Source organism: Belonocnema kinseyi, chromosome 9 (genome assembly GCF_010883055.1).
Source record: "Belonocnema kinseyi isolate 2016_QV_RU_SX_M_011 chromosome 9, B_treatae_v1, whole genome shotgun sequence".
NCBI classification, from domain to species: Eukaryota; Metazoa; Arthropoda; class Insecta; order Hymenoptera; family Cynipidae; genus Belonocnema; species Belonocnema kinseyi.
The window spans coordinates 34,398,626-34,412,791 of NC_046665.1; the positions used below are offsets into that span (position 1 = coordinate 34,398,626).

A 14,166-nucleotide genomic window follows, 5' to 3' on the forward strand; every position below is an offset into this window, starting at 1 on the left:
ATTCTGTTAAACTGATCGTCCTTATCATCGGCGCTCTTGGAGGTGCCAAGCTTTCACTTGATAATAGCCTAAAAAGCATCCCTGCGTGTCAACAATATGCTATAACACTTGCGGGAAAAATGCAGGAGGCATACGTAGAAGAAATTATAATTAAATCGATTGAAATTACAGGAATTCAGTGGGGCAAGTTATTTGCAGTTGTTTTAGGTCGAAGCTTTTAAATTGTAAGATTTATATTCATGTAAAGCTATTTATATGCTAATTACTTTAATTTGATAGATATTATCACTTCACTCAGGCAATTGTGCATCATTACTTTGATTAGATGTTCACACTTGTCGAGCGTATTAATTATTCGCTTGAGTTTATGCTGTACTAGGTGATTTTTTACTTTTTCTTTTATATATATAATTTAAATTTTATGATTATTATACATTAATTATTGACAAGTATTTAAGAATAATTTTAGTAAAATTAAAAAAAAATGCACTTTGAATGCTTTAATTTGAAGTTTAGTTTTAAATACTTGAAATAAAAAACTGTTTGTCTACAGAAGCTTGAATTCTGTCATTTTAAATACTGGAAAGGAATTTAAACATGCAGGAAAAAAAGTAAATGAATGGATGTTTTTTTCTTAGATTTTAGAGCCCACTCTTATTCAAAAAGCTTAATAATTTTGTTCACGAAGTATCAGATTTGAGTTACTTATTTTAGACGATTTGCCTCAAATTTGAAAAGCTTAAGCCCGAAAAATTCAGCAAATTAGCACGATTAAAACCTTCTTGAGTCTACCAGAGTGACTCGCGAATTATACATTGAGCAGTCTAAAATGATTAATTTAAGAACTATGCATACTCGGGCTTTTATTTGCGAGACAGCTCAAATCTTTTCATTTAGTATAAGTAAGTCCCTGTGAAATTGGAGTTGGATCTAATGATATTTGTAATTTCCAGGGGCCAGATTATGACGAGAGTCTTGACGCATCAGCAAGAGCAGATCGCATAACCGGGTTGTTACATCGCTGGGAACTCGCTAGTATGTCGTGGTCAAACCTCGCCGACTTAAAGAACGTGTCATCTTCAACAATCAAGAATCACGCCAGTGTCATGTACACATCGCGACAAAGTCTGAGTGCCAAGGACCGTGAGGGTATGCGGAACATCATTGGGGGTAGGCCAGAGAGTGCTCCAGTTTACATGACAGCAAACCGAGTGGATGGTCTTGAAGAGAACTGTACTCCATCACCAATCATGCCTCGTCACGTCTTGGAGTCCATCAGTCAGAGTCCAACCCAGAGTTTGAAAAGCGTCACACCACCTGGAATGTCTCCAACGAAACAGCGCTACCAAGACTACAGAGACTGCAACACCAGCCAAGTTACCAAAGTCACCAAAGCTCAGTACTCGCATGTCCAGAGTCCTCTTAATGGAGATTACATGACCCAGCAAAACCTCTACAGGGAGCAGTACCTCCAGCAGACTGGAATGCTTGCCATTCCACCACCCTACACAGTCGGCTCGCCAGGCGGAAACGCTCTTAAGAACAACCCCTATGTCCAGCAATTCCAGATAGCCGGCTCGCAACACTTTCCTGCACCGAGAAAAAGGGACTTCAACGCGGCTCAAATGACGTGACCAGCGCGGGCCAGAACCATGCGATAAGACTGAACTCTGAACAAGCTCGAGGACTTCCAGTCCTCTAGGATCTCCGACGAACAGCTGCCGAAAGGACCTGTGAAAGGGAAAGAGTGTACGAGAGAGGGAGGAGCGACGTGATTACTCAGCAATCCTGAGATTCCAATCTTTCTAAGGATAGCGAGCCGACGAGAAGAATAAAAGAAGAGAAGAAGGGGCTGGCTGAAATCTAGAGAGAGGTGCGAGGAAGGCCTAAGGCATATACATACGTAAATTCACTCCGGATGGAGAGACGGATTGAGAGTCTGGAGCGACTTGTTGTGAAACTTTTTAAATATATTAGGACAGGGTGTCGGTTAGGAAGGAACAGGGGAGATTGGAAATATAAATTGTAAGGGTGGAAAAAATTAATTTATGAAAAAGCGAGTTTATGATTTTTCAAGTTAGGCCAAATTGAGTTAAATAACTCGTAAGAGTCCCGATGGCTTAGGCGACAGTGGTGGTAAGGGAAATTTTCTATGTACTTCTCCCGAGGCCAGGAGTATAAATTAAAACATGCATTTATAAATACGTATGCTTAAAGAACTCGAGCTGGCTCACATTGCTAGCTAGCATGACACTGACTTAAAAACTTAATTTTAAATTGAAAGCATCATAGAGCGCTTGAAATTTAAGACTTTTAAATTACAATTCTTCATGTAGTTAATTCTTAAATAACTTTAAATTGAAGATGCTAAAAATCTAATAATTTCGGATTTATACTTTAGTGGGACAATTTTGAACTAGTGGCCTGTGAAATTGATTAATTTTGAAATTAATCTTTGAAAATTATACAATTTTATTTTAAACTGGAACAATTTTGAATTTTAAAAGCGTTGAAATTAGAAAAATTGTGAGATTGTAAAATTCAACATTTTTCGTTTCAAATTAAAACCATTCCCAATTGTACGGTTTAAGAATGAATTTCGATTGATACTTAAATATTTACATTCAAGAACATGGAATTTCGTGAGATTGCAATGCATTTATCGAATAATGTGCAGACTGACAGCTTAGAAGTTTTCTAAAAGATGCATTGCAAACTCTGCTTTGAAATCTAAATTGTTCAAACTTATACAATTCTCAATTGAAAACCCTACTAGCTAAATAATTAAATTGATAATGTTCAGAATTGATTAATTTAAGTATTTTTAATCTGAATATTGTCTAATTTCTAAATCTACGAATTTACACTATACTTACTGAGCATTTCTGTTCAGTTTTCAATTTGTTACGCTTCAACTTAAAATTATTCCACATTTGATTCCGTTATTTGGCGAGTTTTTTTTTAATATCTCAAATTATACATTGTATAGTTTCGAAGGTTTTAATTATGAAAACAACCGGAAGAAATTGGTGACCCCGGAAGTTTTAATTATGTCTTGAGTAGAAACCCTATAAGTTTTAGGAAAACCCTGTTTAATTAACTTAAACTCATGAAGATTAAACTTGATTCATTGAAATTTGAAATAATTAGAGTCTTTTAAACTTGAAAATTTTCTTATTAGCAAAAACGAAACTTTTAGCTCGAAATCTTTTAAAAGATTTTATGTATGAAAGATCTATAATTCGAATAGAAAATAAATTGTGTTCCTTTGCAAAGCTGTCAGAATGGTACACTTTTATTATTGTAAACACTTTTTACTCTGTTATACTTTTTAGTTTAGATGCAATCAAGTTGATTCAACAAAATAGAAATAATGCGTTAGATGCTGGTCACACTTACAATCATTACCTTTCAATATGAACTCCCTCGAAATTCAAATGTTTTTCAATAGTAAATTGTAACTTTCCATTTTCCTAAGACATTAAGTCCAATTTCTAGTTTCCTAATAAATCGACACCCTGTAAATTCTTTGATCGACTATAATATATATATAGCATTCATAATTCATACCTGCATTGACAATTTGTAAATGATTTTATAAGGTCTATTTTAAATATTGTAATCCTCATTAAATTCATATCAAAGTAGATCAGAGTTTAATTAGACTTCCTCAACAACAACAAAAAAACAATTGGTAGCTTAAATTTAGATTTAATAAGGACATGTGGCACTCTGAAATACCTACATTGCCGAACTCATTTGTTCAGTTTACTGAATTTTCTTTGAACTTAAGAACTTTTTTGTAAATAAAATGTCGGACCAAAACTTTGGAAAATGTATCAGAAGACCGTAAAATGCGATTATGTACTTTATTTGAGTATGAGTTTCGTTAAAAATTATTTTCAAAGGAATTAAAACTGGAACCAATGTTTGACATACTTTCTTTGTACATGGCATTTTTTAACGTACTTTTTTATACATAAAATATCGGCCTTAAACTTGGATAAATGCAAAAGCCGATAGTAAATTACGTTTATGTACGTTTTTGCACATTCTGCAGATATTTATATATAAAAAAAAGTTCTTAGGTTCATAAAAATTCAAGATTGCAAAGAAAATATGTCAAAAAATGGTCCCAATTTTAATTTATTTGAGAATAATTTTGAGCGAAATTCCTACTCAAAAGAAGCACATAAACGTAGTTTATGTTCTTCTGATACATTTTCCAAAGTTTTAGTCCGATATTATATTTGCAAAAAAATTTCTTAAGTTCAAACAAAAAAAGCAATGAATTGATAAAGTGAGGTCGGTAATAGAGGTATTTGAGTATGTCACATATCATTAAGGTAGATCAAAAATTAAAAAGACTGAATTTTGATGATGCTAAAGCTAAAGTTAAAAAAATATATGTTCAGTTATTGATGCTTATTTTATTGTTGGAAGCAAAAATAAAGTTTATAATGTATTTTTTTCTTTGAAACACCTTTTTCTTTTTTTAAAGTATCTTAATGATCCAATGTCGAAACACATTTGAGTATGTTTACTAATATAAATATTTAGATTTATCCCATTCAATACCAGTTGTTTGAAAAATTCTAAACTCGTACGTAAATGTGTTAAGGCATACGCAAGTTTGAAAATGGCCGATTTGCTATGAAATTAGTCTAAATCCAACCCCCCAAATTTTTCCGGCACTGGAAAATCTGTATATGTAATTTTATTTTTAATTAGATCAAATTCAATTATACGTATGTGTTCTGTATTGGATCTCGCAGTCGATACAATTTTGTAAATTGTCGATAAGAAAAAGTTGCGTCTGAAAATATAAGCAGACGAAAATGTAGAAAGAGATGGTTGATAGAGGAAGCCACGCTTGACAAAAATATTTTTTTTGCACAATTTCAACACTTTAAACAAAATCGGTGGGAAGATCCAAAATTCTAATACTTTATTGTTCCTTATTATAATAAGAATTTGGCAATGCATTGCGGTGAACGGCGTGAAAGTGAAATCTTGGGAAGACAATCCAATAGAAGATAGATCGAAAATATGACGTCTGACATCTATCAAAAACTTGTACAAAATTTATAAACCGCGCGTTTCACATTTTTTTTCCAAGAAAAATTTTCCGCAATAAGTTACCAAATACTTATACTAATAAAAAAGGATAAGCTCTTGGAATTTTGGGCCTTCTCTACGTTCTCGTTAAAAGTTTCGCTGTTGTGCGTGATAACATATTGTTTGCAAGTGTGATCAAGTTTCTTCTTTTTCGAATGAACTCTGACGTCAGATTTTCGATCTTCTTTTGGATTATGTCTTCCCAAGATTTCGCTTTCAAGCCGTTTGTCGCAATGAGTCTAAAGTGTCGGCGTTGTGCAAAATATATATTTTTGTCAAGCGTGGCTTCTTCTATCGACCATCTCTTTCTACATTTTTGTCTGCTTCCTCAGAATTTATGAAATATTTTCAGACGAAACTTTTTCTTAACAGCAATTTACAAAATTATATATGCATATATTTTCCTGTGCCGGGAAAATTAGGGGTTTGGACTAGTTTTTTGCTTTCTTTATTTGTACAGTACATGAGGTTATTCTAATAATTGACTAAACTAGTTGGTCGTTCTTGTATCAATCCGTCTCTCATGCAATTAATAAAATGGCATTGAGGCTGAATTTCCTTCGAAATAATAAGTGCCAAAAAAAAGTCTTTACATGCCATCGTTTGTGCGTACGTTTTTCGATGTTCACATTCTATTCGAGTAGTTTTTGCTGTTTATTGAACTTTCGCATTTATTTCCTTCTGAAGAAAGTGAAATCTTCACTGATACTTTTGCGAAAAACATCGTGAGTCTTACTGTCGAATTTGTATAAATATTTTGATCGGAGAGGTACCTGAATGTCTACGTGAAATTATGAATATACATATATATATATATGTGTATGTTTTTTAAGCGACCGAAAAAAACCGATCTAGAGGACCTAAGTGTGTATAGAATCGTTGTATGTACTGTACGAATCTGTTAAATTAACGTAATGAGTGTATATTTATATGTTGACCTTGTTCACTGCTATCGATATAATATAACTAGTTAATGATGAGAGAATTTTATATTTCCTGTTACAATACACTATACTGTCGAAACTGAGGTCGAAACACCACATTTAAATCATTTCATTAACTCTATCCATCTGAGATTGTAATTTTTCGTTTCATCGAAATGTTTCCCCTTTTGTGAATAAAAATCTATAATTTCTCCTTAGAACAATATTATCTTTTGATTTTCAACTATAGGATAGATAATATGTAAATAAGAACATTATATTTGAATTTGGAATTAAAGAATTTCTGATAAACGTCAGTTTCTCTTGCGAATTTCTTTTTTTGTCGTTAAGTATTAATAATATGGAATAATTTGAAGTATTTAAGGGTTAGTTTTAAAAATGCGTCACACTGACTCTTTCCTTTACTCTCCACTTTGCCCCTTTTTAAAAAAGTATTCGTCTTATTCCCTCTGATCTCATGAAACCCAATAAATTTCGTTGGAAGTTAATATTTTCTAATTGAAAAGTCTATAATAACATTTTTTCTTCAGAATTTTTTTCCTTTGGTTACAAATTCTACTATTTGTTTGGAGAACTATCTCGATGGAAATTCGTTTCTTCCGTAACAAATGATGTTTTCACTAAAATTTCATTAATCAGCTTTTGTCTAAAAATTGGTCGTTTTTAGTCGAAAATTCAACTATTACATTTATCGAATCCATTTGAAATCAGGCAGGTTCTACACTTGAAGTTCCAGAATCTCTAGGGACGAAATATGTTGTTTTTTAGAAGAAATTAGGCGATGCGTATTTTTTCGATTTGTGACAAAAAATTTGTTACGGAGTTATTCGTATTTTCTGAAAATACTAAAAGCAGATTTTCTCCATAAACCAGGAAAGTTGAAATGAATAAAGACTTTTTAGAATTTCGATTGTTCATTTATATATAGAATTTAAAAAATAGTTTAAAGGACTAGAAACATATGGGCAATAACTGCGTCTCTTAGTTTAGCTGATACCCCGCTTTCTCATATTACGAGAATATCTCATATTCGAGTATTCTCTATATTTCTGCACAGATAATCATCTCAAAAAAGTTAAATATAATTTCTGGGCACATTAGACCTGACAGTATTCGTGCCAGAGCGTTGCGGAAGTTGAACGTGGTACCATCGAGCGTAAAAATCTAAATTTGACCAAGAAAAAATTTGCGGCCCGCTTTTTAATCTACACTAACGTGAAGGTGAAGAAACGCGTGAAAAAGTGAAAACTTCAGACCGCTGTATATTGACAAACGTTTGATTAAAGAATCTATTGCTTGGTGGATTAATGTAGGTCCACTATTCCGCCCCCTAAGTAAGATATTTTATAAGTTCTATGTGGGCTAAACTATTCTTGAGAACAAGAGAATTTTTTTGCTCATGAACATTGAATTTTTGTATTTTTCTCGGAAATGGTGCAAGATATCATAAATGAGTACCAGAACTTTTTGTAAAACTCTCTTAACTGTACAAAAGATCTTCTAAACATTTTTCCGTATCTATTGTTGTTTTCAAGAAAAATGTGAGAATTCGATTTTATAAAAAAAAATGCTCCTGGCCACAAAAGTTATTTAGCCCGCATAAAACTCACACATTTTTTTCCCTCATGATAGTAAAAATTCAATCGAAAATTGGCAACAAATATGAATGTATTTTTTCTTAGAAAATCTGCTTTTAGTATTCAAATACCAAAAAAATCCCATACCCATAACTCCTTAAAATTTTTTGGTCACAAATCGCGAAAATACGCGTCGCCTAATTTCCTCTAAAAACATCATATTTCGTCCCTGAAAAACTCTGCAAATTCAAGTGTAGTACCTACCTGATTTAAAATTGATTCGATCATTTGAGAATTCATATATTTTTGTTGGTCAAAAATTCGTACTCTTGAAAAATGATATTTTTGGTTTGAAAATTTAACTCTTTGGTACAAATGATGATTCAACTATGCTCTTAAACAAACGTATTTTTTGATCGAAGTCATAATTTTTCGCTGAGAATTAATCTTTTTGGTCCATTTGAACTGTGTTTTATTTAAAATAAAACTATCTTTTTTGTTCGCAGTAACAACAATTCTCTATTTTTCGTTTCGAATTTTTTTTTCTTCATTGGAAATTCAACCACTTGCTGCAAACTTGAACTTCTATTTTAATCATACATTTTTTTGTTAAAAATTCAACATTTCAGTTGAGAATTTAAATGTTTTGTTGAATATTCGTCTTTTTCATAGAAAGATTGTCCTTTTTGCAATGAAAATTCAACTCTCTTATAAAATATTAGCCTTCTTAGCTTGAAAATTTACGGGTTTTTGATTGAGTCAGAATATTTTTTGTTTAGAAACTCGACTATTTGGTTAAAAATCCATTCTTGTACGTTGAAAATTCCACTATGTTGTGAAAACTGTAGCTACGTTGTTGAAAATTTAACTAAGATAAAAAAAAGATAGTTCCCTTTCTGAACTTAGCGATATAACTTTCTTCTAAAAAAATTATCTTTTTGGCTTAAAGATAATCAGGGTGGCCACATGTCAGGGAAGTCAGGGAAATGTCAAGGGAAAAAGTTTGTCAGGAAAGTAAGGAAAATGAAGTAGGTGTCAGAGAAAATAGAAATTGATATGTCTCAATATTATTTTGGAAGCATTCCTAATACCAATATAAATATTTTTTCAATGTGCGTCGTGTTGGATAATTAAGGACGGACACGGACCTTATTCTTAAGTGGGATTGATGGACGTGTGGCTGTTGTTTTTCTATCCTCAAAATGTTATAACGTGTTAGAACGTGGAAAATGTTATGATGTGTTAGCGATTGCGTGCCAAGATACTATTTCATTCTCGGTGTGAATTAATGTCAAACCTGGAGAAATTATTATTTACAAAAATATAAACAGTGCTGCTAAGGCTCCAACTTAATTCAACTAATATTTGATTCTTTCCTTTTTTTATTCTGTTTTGATTCTTCTAGAATTAGTCCGAAGGGCCTATGACAAAGTTACCGAACGCGTCTTCGGGTTGCGGCAGTCGCGGCCAATTTCCCAGGGGTGGTCACGAAGAAATTAAACACCAAGCGGAGGTGTGAAAATCGTGCCGAAAGCTGAATGGCACCTGGATGAGGTGTCTCGAATGGTGACTGTGGGGTACCAGGCGACCTCGCAGAGTAAGCAGCCTTATCCTTGCATGCGGGGCTCTACAAGGATGGACGAGCCCCTTTACCTAGCTACTCGTGGGAGCAACAATGACAATACCAAACATAGTTGTAGTTAGCGCGGTTTAAAGCAACAGAAGGCGTAGGGGTCTTTACAATGGGTCGGCCAGCAGTACCGATTACTCTAGAGCTGGGGGAGCCAATGAAGATAAAGATAATACGATGGATCGGCGGAATCTCAGGACCTTTAGGTGGACGGAGCGACAAAATCACGACTTGCTAGAGTGCTACGATGCGAGTGGGGCCCCTGAACAGGGATACATGGGACGACTGCATGCTTTGTGGTGCGAGAAACACCCAGAGCTATTGATGTTTTCGCATCAACATCTGTGAAACCATGCCAAACTACTTTAAAAAAGGGACTATGTAAGCGGAGCGCCCACTCTAGCAGAGCCAGAACAAGCCGGAAACAGAGAAAGAGAGGCGACACTAAGACCAATCGCGGGCAGGCATCCGATAGAGGAAGAGCGATGGTTTATGACCCGGAGAAACATCAACAGCCAGGGTTCTCTCAAGCCCAAAGATCTGGCTGAAATGGATGACGAGCTGCGTGGACATTTTTCCGAAGAATTCGACCCCTGGACTATGAATTGTTGTATGTATAATGCAGCGAGAGCTTTGGCCGATGCGAACCAAAAGAAACCAACGGTTTATCATAAGACCAAAAGATGAATGCATCAACTCGCCATAAAGATAGGATGGACGAAACAATACGCGTCCCGCATTCAGTGTGTTATTGACTACATAACATCTGGAAGGAATTTTACCGCCAAGGTTCGAAAATTTGCGTACGAACTCCGGATCCGCTATCACACAGTTAACAAGTCAAGGCTGCTGACCATCAGGCAGCATATTGTTTAGAGAATACGGATTCTATCTTACGCTAAGAGAAGTCTAGAGCGGAGAGACAGATGGGTCAGAGAAAGCCAACAGTTTCTCTCTGACCCATCTAGACACTTCCAAAACCCTTCAGTTGCTGTCGACCAACCGCCCACACCAGAGGAGGTCGAAGTATTTTGGAGAGAAGTCTATGAAATGCAGCATAGCATGGACGAAGACTTAGAGAACACAAATAGCTTTAAGAAGCTGTGTGATGCCCTCATAACACCTGAGAAACAATGCCCACTAGGGTGGTTCAAAAATGCATGGCAAAAATTTTTTAATGCTAGAGGGCTACGATCCCCTCAATTTTTTTCCAAATTCGAAAAAAGAAATTCCCTAATTTTTTATTTTTTTATTTTAACAGGTGCCGGTTTTGACTTGAAATTTGCCATGTAAAATGCATGGGGAAAAATCACTTTTTTGAGTTATTAAAATCATTTTTTAGAGTTTGAAAAAATGTGACGGGAAAGTATGGGGGCCTGTAGAGAATAATTCAACAAAGAATTTCATGTATCCTGCATATAAGTTTGACCCACAGTAATCATTTTAATTTTTAAAAAATTCGAAAATAAATGATTTAAAACAAATTCAATTTGCTTAAATAATTAAAAATTAATGAACTAATGTTATAAATATTTTTTACTAGACCAATGGAAATAATTTTTAGCAAAAAACGAATTTAAAAAAAAATATTAAAAAATATTCCATTAGTTTAAACAGTAAAAAATTAATGATTTAATGTTATTAAATATTCCAGTAGATTAATAGTAATAATTTTAAGTGAAATTTTTTTTTTCAAACAAATTATTTAAACAAATTCCATTGGTTTCATAATTAAAATTAATTAATCAAGGATAATAAATATTCCACTAGACTAATATTAATAATTTTAAGTAAAAAAGAAGACCGGAATACAGTGCTCAAAAGGTCGACTTTATGAAGAATGAACATTGCTTGTTTTAAGGGTAGTTTTCAGGTACTCGTGGGGGTGTGTAGGAGTGTCAAATCCATGTTTCTGATACATGAAATTCTTCGTTCGATAATTCTCTACATTTTCCCATACTTTTCCATCATATTTTTTCAAGCCCTAAAAAATTATTCCAAAAACTTAAAAAAGTGATTTTTCCCCATGCATTTTACACGGGAAACTTCAGTCAAAACCGGCACCGTTTAAAATAAAAAATTAGGGAATTTCTTTTTTCGCATTTGGAAATAAATAAGGGGAGAGGGGTCGTTTCCCTCTAAAACAAAAAAGCGTTTTTGAGCCACCCTAATGTCCACCCATCAACACCGAGGAGGTCAAAAAAGTATTAAGGGGTATGAAGAACTTTTCTGCTCGGGGAGCAGATGGCATCAAGACTTTCTGGTGGAAGAAGTTTTCTTCAACCCATCAGCATTTGGCCCGTATTTTCACCTCATGTTTAATGTCGGAAAATGCAATTCCGGAGTGGTTGGTGGAAGGGTGTACAGTACACCTGCCGAAAATGGACAACTTAGCTGACCCGAAGAATTACAGGCCAATCACTTGTCTGAACACATTATCGAAGATATTCACAGCTATCCTAAATGAGAGGATTGTTCGGCCAATCGGAAATGTATGGCAAGAAATGTATGAACAATGCGGCTCAAAGAAAGGCTTAGCAGGATGTCGGGAGAACCTGCTCATCGATAGATGTATCTGCAAAGATGCAGCATCCTACCAGCGTGACCTATCGATGGCCTGGATTGATTACCGGGAATCGTGAGGTGTATTGAGAGATTGATGCCGCTTTTGAAGACCAGGTTTACTATCTCATCTGGTAAAAATCCTGTGACAACTAACAAGATTACCTTTCAGAGAGGTTTCTTTCTTTGCGACTCCATGAGATCACTTCTCTTTTGCCTCACATTATTGCCACTATCTCTAGTACATCACTATTACCAGAAATACTTTTGCGGCAAACCTGCAGATCGAAAGTACAAAGTCACTCATGTATTTTATATGGATGATCTTAAGATCTATGCTAAAAACAAAGAGCAACTACATCTAACTCTAGGGATTGTCGAACGATACACTAAGGAAATAGGAATGGAATTTTGGTTGGACAAATGCGTCAAGGTATTGTTTTCAGGTTGTAACATCGATAAAGGGTATTCTTTGAAACAGATACAAACGTCTCATCTGCCAGATTTGGTCTTCCGAACTGTCGATGAGGAAAAAAGTATCTGCAACGAACATGCTTGCCGTCCCGGTAGTACTCTATTCATTTGGAGTGGTTCCTTGGACAAAGAACGAGTTCAGATCCTTTGATATTGGGAGATGAAAGGTGATGCATATGAACGAAAGCATGCATCTTAAGTCTTCGTTCCACGACTCTACATCTCAAACCGTCAAGGTGGTCCTGGAATATCGGGTCTTGAATGCCTTCACAACAGGATTATTCTGGGTACAGCCAATAGAGTCGCAAATCGAACAGACCCTCTTCTTAAAATGGTCAGGAAGCACGAAGAACTAGGCCAAGGAACGTTTTGGTACAAAGCAGTGGAGGAGGCTGCTGAAACACTCGGAGTTAACTTTAGCATCAGGGGTGAGCAAAATGCATCAAATCTTATCTACCTCGAGTACTCACTCCTGAAATCTTGGATTAAGAAAACACAGGAGAAAAACTTCCGCGAACAGATCCTCGATAAGAGTATGCACGGCATCTTCCACAAACATGTGTAGGATCAGTCAATATCAAGTGAGCTTACTAATGATTTCCTTAAACCGCCCGGATTGAAGTCTGACATGGAGGGTTTCATTTTTGCATGTAAAGACGGTGTCATTTCTACCTTAACATACTGTCGCGACATTTTGAGCTAAGGCATTCCCGATGATGGCTGCAGGGCGTGCCATGCACACCCCGAGCATCTATTATACATGCTATCCAGTTTTCCTATTCACGCGGGAAGGACCTACATCCAAAGGCACAATGCGGCATTAAGAGCACTTTATTATCATCTCTGTCACTCCTAAGGCATTAACCTTAATATCGCTCCTCTAAATGCTCCTAGTGAAATAGAATCAATTATCTAGAATAATAAGTGCCGCATATACTGGAACTTTATATTCTCCACAAGTGTTTCTGTTGCACACTCGAGGCTTGACAGAATTCTTCTTGATTTCGAGAAACGAACACGTTCGTTATCGAATTTTCGGCATGCAGGGACGATTTTTACGCTATTAACTAGTGAAAGCTTGGCACCTTTAAGAGTGCCGATGATAAGGGCTATTATTTTAATAGAATATTCTGGAAACAATCGTCGCACATCCCTTATAAGTTCTTTATATCTCTCTTTCTTTTCATTATCCTTGGCTATGCTGTTTTTGTCAGTTTATGCCAAAAATTTGATAACGAACATGGTTCGCTACTCAAAGTCAAGGAGAGCTATGTCAGGCGTCGAATGTTCAACAGAAATAATTACCGAGAATATAAAGTTCCAGTATATGCGGCACTTCTCATTCTCGACAATTGATTCTATTTCCCTAGGAGCATTTAAAGGAGCGATATTACGGTTAATACCGTAAGAGTAGCAGAGATGGTAATCAAGTTTTCTTAGTGCCGCATTGTGCCTTTGGATGCAGGTCGTTCCCGCTTGAGCTGGACAACTAGATAGTATGTGTGACAGATGCTCGGGGTGTGCATGGCACGCCCTGCAGCTATCATCGGGAATGTCTTGGCTCAAAATGTGGCGACGGTATGTTAATGTGAAAAGGACACCGTCTTGACATGCCAAAATGAACACCTTCGTGCCAGACTTTAATTCGGGTGATTTAAGGAAAGCAAAAGTTAGCTCACACGACTGATGACTGATTCTTTACATTTTTGTAGAAGATGCCGTGCATCCTCTTATCGAGGAGCTGTTCAAAGAAGTTCTTCTCCTGTGCTTTCTTAATAAGGGATTTCAGGAGTGAGTACTCGAGGTAGATAAGATTTGATGCATTTTGCTCACCCCTGATTCTAAAGGTAACTCGGAGTGT

The 14,166-nt window shown here is 35.4% G+C and overlaps 1 protein-coding gene across 2 annotated transcripts in view; it reads left to right on the top strand.

Annotated features, from left to right (window-relative positions):
- Nucleotides 1–6,356, top strand: part of LOC117179742 — a 391,922-nt gene extending 385,566 nt beyond the window's left edge. For both annotated transcript variants that reach the window (XM_033371802.1, XM_033371803.1), the window contains one exon: nucleotides 954–6,356. In XM_033371802.1, coding sequence (XP_033227693.1) covers nucleotides 954–1,634 — 681 coding nt within the window. In that variant the 3' untranslated portion in view covers nucleotides 1,635–6,356. The remainder of the gene's footprint in view (nucleotides 1–953) is intronic.
- Nucleotides 6,357–14,166: the final 7,810 nt, after the last annotated feature.